The following is a 19,265-nucleotide window of genomic DNA, read 5'->3' on the forward strand; positions in this document are numbered from 1 at the left end:
ACACACACACACACACACACACACACACACACACACACACACACACACACACACACACACACACACACACACACACACACACACACACACACACACACACACATCTGGTACTCTGCGCACACCTAAGTGATTCCGGATTGGCGCGCTAATGACTGTTTCATATTCATTGGCCGCGGTAGTGTGCGACCCGAGGCACCTCGGTTACATCGTCTAATTCACTTCCCTGCATCGCCACGTTATGGTTTCTTTATCTGCGCACGCCGATCATCTCGCTTTCTGTCTGGCACAAGGGATCAGTTGAATGATTCGCTATTTACAGATAGCTAAATATCGATTAGTGGATAATTAGATAATAACTCTATTGCATCAAATCTTTTTTTCTACAAATTGTTAATTGTTTCATATTTCAATATTAATCTGGCATTAATTTTTTACATCTGAATTTTATTTATAGAATAGTTTAACACGAGAATATCATTATCTTTAAAATTACGTTTTTTAATTATTTTAACGTCTTTTTTGTTTATTTAAACGAAAAGCTTCAAATTTATTATAAATATTTCCTATTTATGTAACTACAAACTTCTGAAATTATTCTGTATTTTTTATGAACTTTATATAATTATTATTTAGGGTCGCATGTCGTGGTATATAGCATGAGATGTACATTGTAATTACTGTGAAAGCCGTGATACTAGTCTGAGAAAAGAACCCATTACGAAGGACCCCTCCAAGCAGGATCAACAAGAAACTGACTTCACGAGAAATTAATTAAACTTGATGAGGTTTTTTAGCCGGCGTTAAAGTTGCCGTGTAACTTATTCATTCGGTAATTCCCGGGACAATTGAATGTCGTCAGGTTCTGGTATAAAGACGCGTATAGGAGCGTCGGCGCGTAACATGCGCTTACGCAAACGTGTGTCGCATGTGTGAAGGGCACACGTAACTACGGTCGAAGAGTGCGAAGGGTGTTAAGAGAGAATCCTGGTACCTGCAACGCACCAAGAACCGATTACGAGTTAGGAGAGAGAGAGAGAGAGAGAGAGAGAGAGAGAGAGAGAGAGAGAGGCCCGAGAGGATACGTAGAAAAGAAAAGGAAAATGAACAGACCGCGGAAGGTGGATGTTTCAGGTGCGATCGATGTAGCGCGACACCCTCGTGTCGCCACCCTTGAACTTCTACTCACTCGCAAGTCTCGCCACCCTTTCGAACGTCACCCTCGCGCTCAGAAAAACTCTTCTTTATCTCACCTTCGTCTTCCCTGTCACGGTGTCTCGCGCCAACCAAAGCTTTCAATGTCACGGCTTTTGCGATTTTCTCATCTGAACAGTGATGCACGCAATGAGACAAGAACTGACAGTCCTCAGTCGTTTCAATTAATGAATGTATCCATATAGCCACGAAGTAATAATTATAGAGAGCGTGTGCGGTCTCTCTGCCTGTTCTTGAATCTCAACGCCGTAATATCTTGAAACGCTTGCCAAGTTTCTCCAATGGTATGCAATACAGAACCAGAGCCAACGATTCGTTAAAACCGCACATAATGCATACAATTCCATTCACGTGACGCATAACGCAAAAATTTTTTCTGAAGTGCAATTTGTCTCAACTTGTTGGTATACTATATATACAGTTGATATTCATCACGTTATCTTTTCGTGCATTAATTAGTTTCAGAAATCGCTGTTCGCGACGTGACGGTATTAATTCGTTAAGCCTCACGAAGATGATATTTTAAACAAAGCCAATATATCCCGCTACATAAATCATAAGAATGATTTGAGAGACGCATTAGAACACATTAGATCATGCACAATTTCTGATGAAAACAGATGATAAACAGATAGATAAAAACTTAATTTTATTTTTATGTATGTATCACTCTCTTACTTTAAAAGTAATACAACTAAAAAAATTAAATTTCTCAAAAAGGAAGAAAAGTCTATTTTTCAATTTGATAAAAAAGTATTGACTTACCAAATAATATCGATAAAAAGAATATTTCTTAGTACTTAACATAATCAAATGTTGTTTTTGTCATGTTTGTTTCACAAACTCTTAAAAAGCCACTCTTTTTGTGATGATTTTTTATAAAGTTAAATAAATTTAATTATAAAAAAAATTAATTCAACTATAATTATAAATATGTTCGAAATTAGACGGACGAGAGTAAATCAATTAAGAGAAATAATGTTAATTTCGATCAAAGCAGGTGCTTAATAATATTCACATGCAAATTTTTGTAAATATATTTTTTAGTTTTTAAACTACGCACCAATTCGGTTTGTCGAACTTGAAACGCAATTTCAAATTCAAGCCGAAATATTAATATTACAAATTAGATTGATCGTCAATTCAATAATAATAGATACTAGTTTTATATATAGGATACAGTAGCATCTTTAAAAAACTTGCAAAGAACTTATTGCGAAAAATATTACCTTGATTCACTTTTGTGATAATTAATAGAATAATATTTATTCAATTCATTCATAGTAATAACTCGCAAATCATGTTTTTCGAGTTGTGTTACTTTTGAAATAAGGGAGCGACATAATATGAATCAAATTGTGAAATAAAATTTAAAGTTTTTAATTAATTACATATTCAATATTAAAATATTTGTAGCCAGTGTCGTGTTACTATTTCTAACGTGTTAATATTTTTAATAGTTATTATTGAAATAACAGCGCTAAAATAAATAACGAAAAAAGGTGACAACTGATACATGACGTGATACGCACAACTGCTATGTATCTTTCCCTGTTTACCTATTGAAAATCGTTATATTTCTGCTATCGTTCTTCCTACATTTCGGACCAAGATCGACGTTTCCCCTCATCCTTCTCCATGAAACACCCATGGATACGAACCGCTACGAATCGTTAGTGTCCGCGCCTTTCGTTAACTGTGCAGACCTGACGCCCTGCAGTGCCGTTTGCCGCAACAGCATGGCAATAGCCATGCAGGCAGTGGCGGCACGTAATTAGAAACACGTCGCCCCGCTTCTCCTCGACGACGCTTTTTTCGTGCTTTATTTTTGGACCTTCTCGTTTCGCTCGTATATACTCACACAGATATAGATCTGTGCTCCTTTTTCTCCTCCTCTCTCTCTCTCTCTCTCTCTCTCGCGCGCGCGCGCGCAATCTCGGAATTGACACGTATACATAAAATTAGTATATATACACACATACATGCGAGATCCACGGTATTTATTAGCACAAAGTCGAAGGACCATGAAGTAGGAATGAGGAGTAGGAAGAAGAAGAGGAGAAGAAAGAGAGAAGAGCGAGACGAGTGAATCTCCTCTCCGGTGGCGAGTAACGGCCGCTGCAGGCTTTGAAGCTTCACAATGGGTCGGCTTCTTACCACGACAAGACGCCGCGCGCGCTGTGGAGTTCGCTTAATTAAACAAGATATCAGTGCACGGCGTACCCCAAGGTTCCCTGACCGGGTCCTTTTCAGTCCCTTCGTACACCTTCCTCTCCGCTGGCTGCTCCGTCGCTCTATTTTTGCCGGACTCTTCAGCGATTCTGGACACTTAGATATGAAATTTTCATGTACATGCTTTCTTAATAGCATCTTTTTCTCGCTTTTTGTTTCCTTTCTCTTTCCTATCTCTTTTGTAATTTGTTCAGCCTTTCTTACTATTTTGCTATTTTGCCTTTTTCCATTATGCGTATCGCAGCTGTAAAATCTTTTTTTTATGTCGACGTTTTTTAATAACGCCAGCTTAAAATTGACGTTATCTTAACTTAGCGATCCTTTCAGTTTTAAGTTTCTTCCTCGTAAGAAGAGAGAATTCTATACTTGACCGTCCATGTTGGAGAACGCCCTAAGGTATCGCCTGATATACTCGGGCGATAAGTATTGCGTGCTTTGTGATTATGATATCTCCGGAGTTAACTTTGTTCAGAAGTTACTTCAGCGTTACGTCGGCGTGCATGCACTCTCGTAGCACGGAATGTATATAAAAGTTTGTTCGTTAAAAACGAACGAGTTATTCGACCAAGCGTAGTCGAATATCTTGTTGATATCTTTCTACATACAGGGTGTTTGAAATGAAAATAATGATAAAGTCTTAAGGCACACAATTGATAATTAAATATAGATAATGACGAATGACTTATCTTTAATTAAATTTAAATGAAGTTTACTATAAAAAAAAAAATTTAATACATTAATTGCTTGGACATTGAAAATCGCGCAATTTGGTTCTCTTCTTATTCAATTTTCTCTCTTCTTCTAAAATATCGAATCTAAGTTCTCCCAGAAATGTATCAGTTTTATCGCTTCTATTTAAAATTGTATAAAACCATATTTCCTAAAATATGGAATAGTCATGTGTCGGCTTTGCTGTATCGATTTTATCAGCGTGCCATTTCATTCCGAAAGAAGATAAGGAAATTAAGTGGATACGGAAAATCTCGTCGAAAGAGAGAATTAATACATTCATTCAGAAAAGAGAGATATATTATAGTATTCTACTTCAGTGTTTTAATCTTTCGGGAATTGTTTAATTTTTATTACAAATTTCCATTACACTTAAAAAAGTATTTTATATGTTTCTACCTTACTTCAAAAGTGATACAACTAAAAAAAATTTCTAAAATGGAAAAAAACTGGACAGTAAATTATTGATTAATTCAATAATATCGACGCAAAGAATATATTCTTAACATAATCAAATGTAATTTTTGTTTCACAACTTTTAAAAAAACCTTTTTAAACTATGATGATTTTGACAATTTTTTGTGAAATTAAATTAGTTTACTTTTCATGATTTATAGGATAATATTTATTTAATTCATTCATGGTAATAATCGAAAATCCCATTTTTTAATTGTGTCATTTTTTATAAAATAAGCGATGATATTTACAACACATTTTGTAAGTAACATTTTTTGACTCATTTAAACACATTTAGACATCATAAATAGTATAAACTCAGTATAAATTTTAATAAATTACTATAAACTTTTTTCTATCGTAGCGCTATATTTTTACAAATCCGTACACATATACTGTACAGTGTTATTACGCGTTGTTAACGTAGAATACGATATCACGCAATACGATGTCTTATATGTTTTCGATAAGTTTAAGAAACTTGTTTAATTAGCACTCATCTCTCCAAAACTACAGCATGCAATGTCGAGAGTTAAATAACGACTGATACGCACTACCATATACCGCAAATGTTCCTACAATGCATTGGTCTTCTCGTTACACAGGGCTTTATCTCGCAGCTCACATTATATCGCGCAAACTTTCTGGAAGTTGTACCATCTTGCAGCATTAATTGAAGGCAAGAAACATCGATGTTTGGCTTCCAAGATGGCAGAGAAGATTCTCGTTATATCTTGAGACTTGAGATGAATTTGTCTCCGCACTATGTATCATATCCATCTTAAATCTTTAGAGCTTTCTAATTTATGCGATATCTACCTCTCTCCATTATTAGATTAACTAGTTTCCTCTTTCGGCTGTGAGAACATTGTCGCAGCAGGATATAAATATTAGATTTTACATTGTTTGCATTTACATATTGCAATTTGAAGCAAATGAATTAAATGCATATATAAAAAGTATCGAATCTGAATATTGTTCTTTCAAAATCAAATATTGAACCATACATTATAAAAAATTGCGATTATTATTTTAATATTGTAAAGTTAATGGTTTTATAAAAAAAATACAAATGACAATATTGCAACTTGATAATACAAAAATCGTTTATTTATGAAATATTTATAAGTGACAAATTTATTAAAGAAAAATGCGACTAAGAGAAGAAACTAGTTATCCTTCATTTTCATATAAGAGAACATTTTTATAATGAATTTTTTTTACAATGTACACGTAATATATATTATAATATAAGTATTAGAAGTGTGAAATTCAATCCAATGTGTCGTGAGCTACTTTACTGGAAAGCTTTCTCTTTCTGTATCTCTTTTATACGCAGTTGAATTAATTTTTCGGAAGTTACAGAGTGGAAGTTATAAGCGGTACGGTTGAAAAGAGTTTCGCCCGCGAAACCATTCTTCCTTTTATGCGATACAATTTTCAAACGGATATTTACGTCACAAGGAATGATGATTACCGTGATAGCTTTTCAGACTTGTCAAGTCGTAAAAGGTAGCGCGCGAATTCACGTTGGCGCATATCCCGCGTATCAATTGTACGCCGTCATTCGACCGCGTAGACACGACTTTTATGGACTTTTGCATGGGGCATTATTCCGAAACAACGACCCAATTCAGGCAGGACGTAAACGCTCCTTTTTATTGCCACTAACGAAATTTCATATTACGCTTCCTGCGCGCACGATCGCGCTGTACCGCGTCACGCCGCACCGGTGCGGTGCCCGGCGACGCGGCACGAACATTTTCACCACACGCGAGGATTAAACCTAATCGCATATACGGTCCGCATAAATACCGACACGATGTCCAACCGGCTTTAGAAATTGCGGTGGAATCACGAGAGAGACCGCGTATCGTCGACCCTTGCCTCCGCGAATGACCACCGTCCGCCTTTTCTCTTCGAGTCGTTCGAATTATCGCCAACGGAGGATGGAGATCGTCGCCACGTGGGAATTATTTCAACGGCGTTCAATGCGATGAGAATTTATTATTAAATCGCGTGCAGTTGAAACGCCTCCGTGTCGATCGCGTGCACGCATAGACCGGTACGGCGATATCGATTTGCCGGGCGACCCCGACCAACCGTACCGTTAGTTACGTGCGTGCGCAAACGAGGGTGGCGATGCAAAAAGATATTTCGGGAAAGCCGCTTATCGAAGGTCCTTGCTCGGATTAAAGCTGTTTGCTCGCAATTCATAAACATAGCTGAGCTCGAGGAACGACTTGGCGCGCGACCATCACTGGTTATCTCTTAAACTCGCATTGGATTTGCATTTTTTTTCGACATAAGCTCGACTTTAGTTTAATGCGGTGAAAAATATTGCACTGATATGCAACCCCCTGACTATTACTGATATACATTTGTTTCAAATCTGGCACGCTTTGTAATTTATGTAATCTCGATTTCTTTTTCTTTTCATATAATAGAAAAAAATGCGTTTTCATTATATGACTGTAGTAATTGCTTTCTATATCAATTAAAAATATTGATGTGAGCAATTGAAGGGTTTTCTGGTAAAACATTTCTGGTAAAACATCATTTTGATGAAAATGATATATTAATAGAAAAATGTTGCTTGTGCGTTGACTATATATTTTTTTCCTATAAAATTTAAAAACTGTTTTATTTCCTGTAAAATATGAAAAATGTAATGTTCTTCCAGGGAACCCTTCAATTATTGCAAGCAATGTGTTTTTATAGCACAATTTGCGTTTAATTTTTTTACGTAAATTGTCATGTTCGAAATATAATGGAAACAAGTCACAATGCTTACAATTTACTTTTAAAAAAATCGAGATTTTATAAAATGAATAAAAAAATTGTTGCGACGCAATATTAGTTCACAAAAAAATTATGACTTCTAAAATTATCTTCATATTTGTCAGTGTAAGCAATTCCGAAAAAAATCTTAGAAGATAGTATGTTTTGAATATTCCATAAAAAAAAATTTGTGAAAACAGCGTGCTACTTTAAACGGTAAAAATTTAATTAAACTAATGCCTATCATTACACGCGAAACGAGAATGAACTCGTGACGACGGAGAGATTTTGCCGTGTCGCATAAGTACCGATGGCGATGAGATGGAAAAAGTCAAGACAACGGACGTTGGCATGCTATAGGAGGAAGAATGGCCACATTTCGCACGCAATGAAATCGGAATAAACCACTGGGCAGCTCTCTCTCATTATCATTAAATTAGATCGCGGTTGGCGAAGAGGGATGGGTGAGCAAAGACCGACGGGGAGAATACAACCATGGAAATTGCGTTTCTCTTACGTGGCGAGAAAATTTCCGTGTTTCGTGCGTTAGTGGCAAAAGAAATAACCCTTGTAATTAGCTGGGCGAACCTCGAAGCTTCCATACTTGCAGAAAAGTTTACGCGAACGCGAGCGAATAGCGAACAGCGGTGGGTGGTGTATCTCAACTGCTCCTCGCGCGCGAAGCTACTTGCTGAAAAGAGCGTGAGGGTGGAAAATTTGCATGAAATATGATCGGCATGCGGCACATATCTATATGACGTCAGGCACCTTCTGCGCCGCGTAAAACATTTTGACGAGGGCCATGGCTCTTTCACGACCTCGCTGTTTCATTTGCATCGAACGATGCCACCTTCTTTTCCATATGTCCTTATTCCTATCTTAAGGAAGAAGCATTTCCTTTTACAATATGGATTAACATGTCGCAGAAAATGTAAAGTAAAACGTTTTGCGATTGGAACGATTTTAGAAATCGATATATATGTTAGGCAGAATATTTTTAATATTGGTATAAACTTAAAATATGCGATGACAATTTTAATAACATGATTTATTTATAAAATAATTAAAATAAAGATGAATTATTTATAAATCTGAAAAAATAGCGAAACAAACTTATTCAATAAAATTTATATCTTCTACATACATTTCTATTATTTATTCATAGATTCCATGGCAATAAGTTTCTCTGTAATAAGTTTTCCTACAATATATTTCTCCATAGTATGATTTATAAGACAGTTTATTATAATCTAAAATTATATGATGTTCTTATATGTTTTTTATTTACTTTTCCTTGTATTACATTATGTTATTTGTATAGGATGGATAGACATATAACTTTGCGCAATAACAGATATAACTATCTACAAAGGAATAAATAGCTTAAGATATGAGATAATATAAGATAATATTATAAACCAAATCACGTGAAGATTATCAGCTCATGTTTATTTAATTCTCATGAAACAGTTTGCGCACAATGAACGATCTTCTTATCTGCTAAAGAACGTAGCAGTATTCTGTATAACAAGCAACAAGAAGTTTGTCTTACAGAATACATTCCGCTTGTATGTACAGACAGTGCAATTTATAGGAGCGAGTAAGAACATGGATTCACATTCATAAGTACTGCTATTAAAATTTAAATTTTCCACGCAGCAGACTCGGATAACCTTTGAAGAAGCTTGCTGTATCAGCGATGCTCAAAATACGAGTGATGAGCAATGTTCTCGCAGATAACTCTATTCCGATTGTTCTTGATCATAGTTTGCAAACAATTTCATATAATAATATTATGCGAACATAGCGTTAGTGATGTAAACGAAAAGTTATGCGTCAGCGTGATAAGTTTGGTATTTGGAATTAAAGCAGACATCGGGCAACCACTGGTTCAAGCCACATACGACAATTAGCGTACGCGTATCTTCCAGCTTGCACTGCTGGTGTCCATTTAATTTCGCATATACTTGTCCCCGACTTCCACCGCAAGTGTCGTTGTTTCAACACACTCTATAGCGCTCGAGACATAACCGGGACTCGTTTCCCTCGTCGTTAGATACTAGCGACGTAACGTCCCATCTCGTTAGCTAAATTTTAGACGAGGTGCAGTCGGCTTTATACGCAGACCATCTCTTTCTGCTTTATCTACGCTATCCTCTTCACGGTTAATGACAGTCAGTGGACGAATTTCCAGAAGAGAATGCACTGCTTTTGGAAAATCCACGTCGCAAACGGATCCTTTTTCTTCTCATTTTATACCTTATTTCCGTCCATGTCATTCTAGTCTTTAAATTAAAGACCACAATATCTGATGGAAAGTGCAAACTTTTCAAAGAAAGGGGAAACTTAAGAGAATTTCTTAAGAAATTGGATAAGGAAAATATTTGAGTCTCACATTTTCTATTCAATTCTTAAAATTCAACATGTACGTTCGCTGTTTTACTTCGTCGTCGAGACGAAAAGTATGTTTCACAAATTTGCAGCAAAGATATTTTCATTAATATATGTACTTTTCATAACTCTGTATCTTTTATGTGTAATTAATTTTAATGTCACGATTTTTAATTTTTTTTCTGATGATTTCTTTTTCTTACATAGATTTTTATCTCATGTGTTTCACGCTGTGTGTGTAAAGCAGCTCTTTCTATCTTAACAATTTATTATAATATTTGCGCCATCGAAACTCCAACTCCATCATTATTATTTATACAACAGCCTACGTTTACGAATGCAGTACTTTACATCGTTATTATGTATGTATACGCCGCCGAGCTTGCCGGCGTGCCTCCTGCCATGTTCCCTCACAGCTGCCACGAATACTTTGTCAAGGTAAATGGTCGCGCATTCTCTCGCAAATATCAACATTAAGATTCAAATGACCGAATAATCGGGCGAATCTCGCAGGACCCGTTTCTGCGCTCAAACAGGTACACGCACAAACGAAGTACTTGGACGAATCGTTTCTCTGTCTGCCATAGGTATGCCTTTATTACATATAAGCAGAAATTGTACGCATACCATGCTTGCTGTACCTGCCGCAAGATGCCTTTACGACGTCGTCATTAACCCCTATTTTCATTTTGATAAATTCTCCTTTAAATTATAAATCGTATGAAGCTGCTTTATGAATCAAAGGAGTTCTAAATTGTTAGGTATATTAATTTAAATTAATAGTACAGAACTGCGTAACTTGATTAATTGCACACAATTTTATATGAATAACAAATAATTTTCAAACAAATAATTTTTGAACATTACTTTTAAAGAAATTTAGAAAAAATGTTCTTTAAAAAAGTATTCTCTTTATATAAATCTATAGGATATAAATTTTACACACACACACACACACACACACACACACACACACACACACACACACACACACACACATCAAATTATTTCATAACAGCCTGAAAACGTATTTTTAAGGACATTTATTTCGATTAATTAATTTTTATTTTTAAACATTAACTATTTTAGATATTTTAAAATTTTTTATTGCATACAATTTTAGGCATTATCTATTCTTTTTTTATACATTTGTTTCGTTTTTCGTCAAATACCGATAAAAAAACCTCACAAACATAAAAAATCCGCCATTTATTCGTGTAACCAATTAAAACGTGATTACTATTCATTATAGTTATGTTTGATTTGGTAATTCAGAATTAGCGATTTTTAATTAATATTATTTTCCAACAAAAATCTGAGATTTTAATAAATTTTTATTAAAGATAATTTCAATAGAATGATAATTCATAAAAATTTGCGCATCTACCAAGTATGTGTAATACAAGTCTTGAAACTAGGAACTTTCATTTCAGAGCGAAATATATGGCGTGTGTCCAAATATATGATGTTAATCTTTTCACTTCCAGGACACAGATATGTCTCACACGTTACAAGGCCTACTTTGGAGAAGCTTCCCGCATGAAACTAATATTGTAAAGTGCTCGTAAAAGATATCGCCCTTCCAAATGATAACCGAGTTCGTGTCATCGCGTTAAGTTCGCGTTGGAGAATAATAGCGCAGGTGTCAAGAATATCCGAGTGAAGTATCCACGAGATATCGCTTCAATTTCATTATTTCCTTCATATCAGTCTTGTAAAGAAGAAATCTTTCCTTATCCATATTGTTAACGTTATCAAAAATCTTTCCATCTGCATCATCGCCATTCGTATCGCGAGTTTGCGGAGTTTTGTACTGCACTACCGAAGTTTCTGCTGCTCGCTGACTAGCTCATAAATAGCAACTTCCGCAGCACTCTCGAGCCTTGTACTTACTTGCAAGCTCCGCTTACCTCCTTTCCTATGTGCACAATGATATTATTGCAGCCGACGCTACTTTTCGAGATAACCACAGCTTTCCATCCTTCTAACATAGTTTTCACTAAGTATCATGATTACGCTTCTGAACTCGCTCAAAGTAATTCTATATTGTGTAATATAAGGTAACATATTGTTCTCTCTCTGGTTCGTGTATAGAAAATCGATATTTCATCAACGAATTTATATGTAGATATATTAAATATATATATATATGGGTATATTATATATTTGTATGTATCTGAAATATATATATGTATGTATATATATATATATACCTGTATGTATTATATATATGTTCACTATTGTCAGCGCGATATATTTTGCACGGAATGTGCCTCGGGATTGAATTTTATCGAATAGTTCCAAATTTATATAATGCACCGTAGATTTTGCGATGCGCTAGATAATCTCGTGCCGCCGCTCCGTTCGTAAACCTCGTCCAAGATTCACTGCCGCGCAGTTCCCGCAAGCTCCATTTATCTTCTGGCACGTGATATGTGCGATATTGTACGCAGTTTCCAATACTTGTCGGAGCAACCAATCTCGTTCTGGGATATCTCATCCGAAACAAATAACTGAAACGTATGTATAGTTGAGGGACGTTTATAAGTAAATTAACACAAGTCGATTGATGCGAGCGTATCATCTTAATTTTAAAAAAGTATACTTAAACAATTTAATAAAATAAATAATAATAATTTTGAACGAAAATTTATCATAGTAATTATTTTATTAATTACGTATTTGAAATTAGAGCACACTTAAAAAAAATGTTTCGACTAAACTAACAAAAAGGACCCAACAAGAATGGCATTTTGGTGAGAACAAACAGAATATTTTTTTAGTGTAACGAATGATAGAGATAAAAAAGAACATAATTTATCTAAAGATGTAGTATTAAGATCTACTTTTTCTATGTTGGGTCACGTGAGACTATTTCTTTGCTGAAAAGCATGGAAAAGATAAACACGTTTCGCTCTTACTTTTTCTCAGTTACTTTTATACGCCGACAACCTTTCCGTAGTGCCAATTTTCGCAGCGGACAGAAGGCAATCTCATTTCGTTTAACTGGCACCATCATTTCCGTGACCTGAATGTACCATTTGATTGTCAACGCTTTCGGTTACGAGGTCACAGCGAAATTCTATAGTGGCACCCGATATTTATTCGATAGTTCACAACTTTCCACGGGTCATGCTAATATGACAAGGTTACCTTCCGTCTAGACATTCGATCAGTGTTAAATCAACGCGTGTACGGTCACTCGCAAGGAAAGCATCTGCGGCCACTGCACGTTTTACGTTTCAATTACTCCAATAATAGCCGCTGTCTATGCGGTGGAGCACACCGCGGTTTCAACGTGTCCGAAGTCACTTCGTCCCATCGATAAACAGCAATCATCGGCGGCCACCGCAACGTACCCGCAACGAAGGTTCCCCAGCTTCTCGCTTACGTATGTATGTGCACATTGATATCGTACTAGGTAGATCGTTACGTCTCTCTTTCTCTCTCCGCGGCCACCGTGGCGACTTCATCCTCGCGTTCGCTTTTACCTAAGTGCCGTGATTACGCCCGTGACCGGAATCGAGAATTGGATCCACCGTCACGTCGTATTGCAATACGAAGTACGTAGAGTTGGGGCTATCGCCAACACTACTTGGGCAGAATTCCAAACAGGATTGGATCTCTTTTGCGATGCATGTCTGTTTATCGAAGTGGTCGTCGCCATTAGGACCGACATGGGCTGAGAATAAATATAGATATGCGGAGTAAAAAGCGTTGAAGATATCACTATTGGTAAGGTTTTTCACATCACGAATTGAAAGTATTTGCGAATGGAATATGAATCTGTCATGTCGATTAGAGAATATCTTCGAGAAAAGAATAATCTATTGCTAAATAATTTTGAAAAATTATTACAAAATTTTTGTTCTAAATTATAATATTATAACATCTTATTTATTTTCAAAATAAATAAAAAAATTATCATAGCAACTTTCAAATATTGATATTGCGCCGAATAAATTTCACACAGTAAACTTTTACCCAAATTCGATTGATATTAATATATAATATGGGAGAGAGCATTGGATTAACATTAATTCATTAGATTATCTGTAAAAGCTGGGCGATGCATAATAATATACTTTCATAACCAAGTTATTTTAGTAATCTATAGTTATTTTAATTGAGCGCACATGCATGTTCATTACACGTAACTTTGAAAACGATATTCTACAGCTCCGTAGTTCAATCCAGTAGTAACCTTATTCGCGGGTACCGTGTCCTCCGGCGATCCGAGAGGATCCGGCAAGCACCGGCAAGCAGACAGATCAGCAAATTGCATATTACCCCGTCCACGAAATCGCAAGCTGTATAATCGCGTTTCGCATGTTATAACTTATAATTACTATATTAATAGATCTCCAACGTACATCATACTTTGTCTGCGAACTTTTGGCGAAAAACTCAATTCTTTTTACAAAGTCTTTTTTAACAGAGAAGTCTCCTTAAAGTTTTATTAAGTTACATTACACAAACGCTAGTTAACAGCGCATTTTGTCGAGGAAATAAATTTAACCGCGCGTCTGTCTCATAATATATTATACATATACCTTTTTTGCAATTTAAGAAAAATTGATAATTTGCATCCTCATGCACGTAAATACCGCCGTAGGTACCCAGTTGTCTATTTCTCTCACACCTGAAACGCAATTATCGTGTTTCGCGCGGAACGGCGTTATTACCGAGAAACAAATCGCAGCAGTTTAACGTCGCCAGTGCCGTTACTCGACCGTGTTCGTAAATCGGTTCGGATCTTGATAAGGGTCGCACGGGGAGGCGATCCGGATGAGTCCCGCCAGTTCGATCCGGCGGGAACGACCACTGTCGTTGCGCCGAACGAAGGTCTCGAAGGTGCATTCCATGCAACTGCCGGCGGCCTGTTACGGCGATCCCGTGCCGCAGGGCGTTCCCCGGTAGGAGTCTACGGAGTTGGCTAGATGACCAGATTACAGGTTTCTCTCGGTGCAGGAAGTCGTGAGATGCTTAATTGCGTTTGTCACAAGGCTACGTAGCGGCGTATCTGTCTCGATGCGGTGAGGTGCGGCGGCTCTCCCTCTCTCTTTTTCTTTCTCCAGGGCCGCGTTGGGGCAATAATAATGCTGGGATAAATTAACCGGTAGGCGGCACAGCGCGACTGACTGAGAGTGGCTATAAACCGATCCTGTAAGGAGAGTCCGCCCCAGGTGGCCAGTTAACTGCTTAGCCTTAAAAATATACACGCTCTGACCCTTCTCCACCCCCGCGTTACCTCTTCCCGCTTTCCTTCTCTCGTTCCTTCTAACTGCTCTTCGCTCCTTTCGCGTTCGATCGCGCGCGAGCGATCCATCCCCTCGGACACCATCCTTCGCTCGAGCCAACGGATCTTCCCGTACACAAGTACGCCGTACGTTCCTCCATTTATCCCGGACCGCGAGGACTGCGATGGGTTTATTGTGATTTACGTAACAGCGAAGGAGAACGATCGCTTAATCTTTCGCGCCCTACACTGGTCGTCCTGGAAGGGGACCGGAAAGACCGACAGAATCGCGCAGGTTGGACGCTAACTGATGGAAATCAGCAGCGTACCAAGACGCACGTTCGCGTACTCGCAATCGCAACATTTATTTCCAGACGAGACGTATTACCATGTCGATCTTACCGCGGTAGATGAATGGGCAAAATTGTTTCTCGGAGCGACTGCTATTTGTATCTGTAAACCGCCGCGTGCTCCTTGGCTCGCGATGAGGCAAGAATGTAAGTGCAATAGGATCTCCTCGTTATCATATGGAGTATTCGTTGCGCGTGATTAGCGTGGGAATTCGTCAGATTGCTGAATATCCGTTTAGTCGAGAGTTCACACGATTTTTGCGATGTTCAACGTTCTTTTAAATTATCCTCGAGATTATCCTGAAATATTTGGGTTCTACACGGATAGAATGGTTTTCCTAAAATATCTAGAATTTGAGCTACTAAATGCAGATCTGAAAATAGTTTGGTCGAACTATTATGTAGAACGCTCAAACTGGTTGTTGGAATGTCAAAACTTGCAGCATTGTTTATCATGTCTGAATTTCCTTAAATATAATATTTGCATAACATAATTACTTGTAGGAATTTTCTTAAATATAATATTTGCATAACATAATTACTTGTAGGAATTGGAAGTAACACGTTACTTGTAACGCCGTTAATATTACTCTTTTGTAATAATGATTTAACACTGAAGTTACAATTTTTCATGACGGTAACGCCAGGATTGAAACTTTCATTTTTAAAAAATAATTCTTCACTATTATCCATTATTCATTGAAAAGTAACTCATTACTTTACTCGTTTCGTAAATTCAATAATTAGTTAAATAATTTCTTTGGATGATCCAAGAAAATTATTATTAAATCTACTGTATATACCTACATTTTTAGATAAGTACTTCAACAAATTTATTCTTTCTATGTAGATTGTATAAATAAACAAAGATATCTTGTTATTATCGAGTAAAAATAATTACATGGAAATAAAAATAAAATATCAATAAAATTTTCGTAATAGATTATGCGGTGTGGATAGCATAATGACATCATATTGCGGTATAATTCTAACCCAGACAAAAAGTCCGAAATCAAGACATGCGTGTTGTCTGAGAAGATAACTGTAATACAAAGAGACATAACGATATATATGTATCTCTTTGTATTATTCTTCTTCCATGGCATACCATAAGGGAAAATAATCCGCGATAACATCGTCGTATCGAAAGATTACATAGAGACTCCGTGAGAGATTCGCGAATAAGAGATGCGTTTAAAACGCATCTCCAGGGTTTTGGAATTTCTTTGGTTATTCCGCATCGCCGTCCGCTCCAGAAGAAAAAGTCAACATCGCGCCGGTAAACAGAGAAGCGACGTAAATTCTCAGCCTTGTCTCTAGGTATTATTCAGGCTTAGTGGATGCTACGGCCGCTACCGTGGAGGAAGCTCAGTCTGCAAGCGCAAACAAACGGTTCTAATCCGTTTAACATAAATACCACGTGGTTTAATTAAATCGCATACCGCAAGGTAATCGTCCCGGCATTGCGTCTACAGAACACGGCTTTTTCTCTTCCTTAGGCATCGAGATTACCGCGGGATGGGGGTCGATATTTGTTCACAACGGGACGCTTCTTCATTCGATGAAGGATATAAACTTGAGCTAAAGAGGATAAAAGGATAAAGCTTAGAGGAAAAAGGTTAACTTCTCGTATTAACTCCTTACATTGAAAAAAATGTCAAAAGAATATAATTAAAATTATTCTAATTATAATAGATGTATTATCGAATAACTGGCTCTTTAATTAATAGTTATAGGATAGATGGAGAGAGCACTGCCTAGTTGAAATATAATATTTAACGTAGTTTTGTTACAAGTAAAACTAGGTCTATATCTTTTTCTCAGCGTCTCATAATTCACGATGTTCTAATCACGACTTTTTATTAATCATCGATAAAAATCGATAACTCATTAATTTTTAACGAGATACGTAAAGCGTTCTAGTTTATGAGCGTCTATATTAGCATATTAATACCTTTTTACGTAACTTATTCAGAAATTCGACATTTTAAGACTTTGTCAAATTGATGAATTTTATGAGAGTAGTTCTTTACTTAAATCCTTTAAGAGAGAAGAATTAAGAAATGTAATATGAGAAAGAATAGGAGAACCTGAACCCCTTGTTTGAAATACATAAACAAAGAATTTTAATATAAAAGATGATGAAAAATTGTTGTCTTTGAAGAAAGGATTTCAGTATCAACATTCTATTATATGATAACACAAAGTAATATTCTTTCAGCACTTAATAATATTTAATTCTTTATACATTACATCATGACGCTCCGCAATTTCAATTTTGAAAGCACATTTCTTTACCGGAAATATCCATATAAAATGCAACGGTACAATCGATATTATAAACAAATCTTCTCTTATCTCTATACCACTTTAGTAACAATGTCTTGAAGACACTGTATGAAATAATTTCTGTAGACCGCATTTACAGAATATCAACGCGATAATTTTCATCGTGAACCGTTTCTCTCTACAGTGATGGCTCGTGTAAGACGACGCTATACTCTACAGCAATAACGAAAATGACGACGACGACAACGACGACGATGACGACAGTGAAGACAGCGCTTAAAATAGTAAGGAAAGGGAGATGAATTTCTCTACTCAGGCTAATCTCGTAGAAGAGGTGGTCCTTTGTAAATACTTTGAGGGCTTTGTCTTCAAGTTACCGCTGGAACGAAACTCTCGGGCTTCTACTTAATCATTCGACTAACGCAGCGCTCGTAACGTCGCCCGTTTCGCCCGCACGATTAGAATCTCGCGTTACGTTTTTCCAAAATACACGACATCGTGTACTTCCTCTGTTCCTTCTCTTCTTTCACTCTCTTCCCGCGGGACTGAAGAACGAGAAATTGACGATCTCCATGGCGACCCTCGCCGCGTCCTGAATATCTTATGCACGAGCCCCATTAGCGGCAGAGGAACGTCGCGAGAATAAATGGCAGCCGCTTTTAAGGAGCTTGACATTCTATAGAATAGGAGACGCTCTATGAAAGGGAATGCTACACCTCCGTACAAAAATGTATCCTCGCGAAGGCGCATTTCTACGACGATTGCAATAAACTATTGCGAGGATCTCTACAAACGATCATTTGTAATCAATGTCTTGACTATGACTACAATGATTCTCATTATTTTACGACGTTTGCATAAATTGAATTCTTCATGTGAAAGTAATTTACGTGATGTTACATCGTAGAGGAGAAGACAGATAAACGGATAAAAGATAAGGGAATATACAGGGTATGCGGAAAATCGAAGTCAATACTTCGGGAAGTATCCCGAATCACTTTCCGAAGTATTGACCTCGATTTTTCGGACACCCTGTGATAGAAAGAGAAAGGAATACATTGGAACATGACTTTAATTTTTCTCAAATTAATATAAAAATGGTTAATGTGCAATACTTTTTATTTATAAACTTTATACTGTTTTAAATTCTATATTTTTTTCGAAAACATGACTTCGCGGTGTGTCTTGCATTTCTATCTTCTATCTTTCTTTTGTAAGATTAAACAGAAAAATATAACCATTGCTAATGTAAATGTACTCTGACAATATTTAGTTAATTAATAATAATTGCGTTGTTATAATAATTATATTTACTTTAATAATCTCAATTGTACTTAATTTTTTTACAGGTAGACACGCCTGATAGTGTTTTGCAAAGCGGTTTGGGTCTCGGACCTGACATGGGACACACAATTCTTCGTTCGATGGTGGATCCTCGAGATTACGATCGACTGAGATACCTACAGATGAACGGCGGCCAACCAAATAGTTTCGAAGAAACCATTCACAGGGTAAACTATATTTCATTTATATATTTTGTAAAATGATACTTAAAACCACTAAATGTATTTTAAGTTACAAGTTAA

At 36.7% G+C, this 19,265-nt stretch overlaps 1 protein-coding gene across 1 annotated transcript in view; it reads left to right on the forward strand.

Moving 5' to 3' along the window:
- The window catches only part of LOC108724723 (uncharacterized), a 362,974-nt gene that overhangs the window by 321,979 nt on the left and 21,730 nt on the right, over window positions 1–19,265 (forward strand). Inside the window, 1 exon segment of the mRNA XM_018451298.1 lies at window positions 19,029–19,190. Coding sequence (XP_018306800.1) covers window positions 19,029–19,190 — 162 coding nt within the window.

The sequence above is a fragment of the Mycetomoellerius zeteki genome, unplaced genomic scaffold, assembly GCF_001594055.1.
Source record: "Mycetomoellerius zeteki isolate Tzet28-1 unplaced genomic scaffold, Tzet1.0 scaffold31, whole genome shotgun sequence".
In the NCBI taxonomy this organism is placed as follows: Eukaryota; Metazoa; Arthropoda; class Insecta; order Hymenoptera; family Formicidae; genus Mycetomoellerius; species Mycetomoellerius zeteki.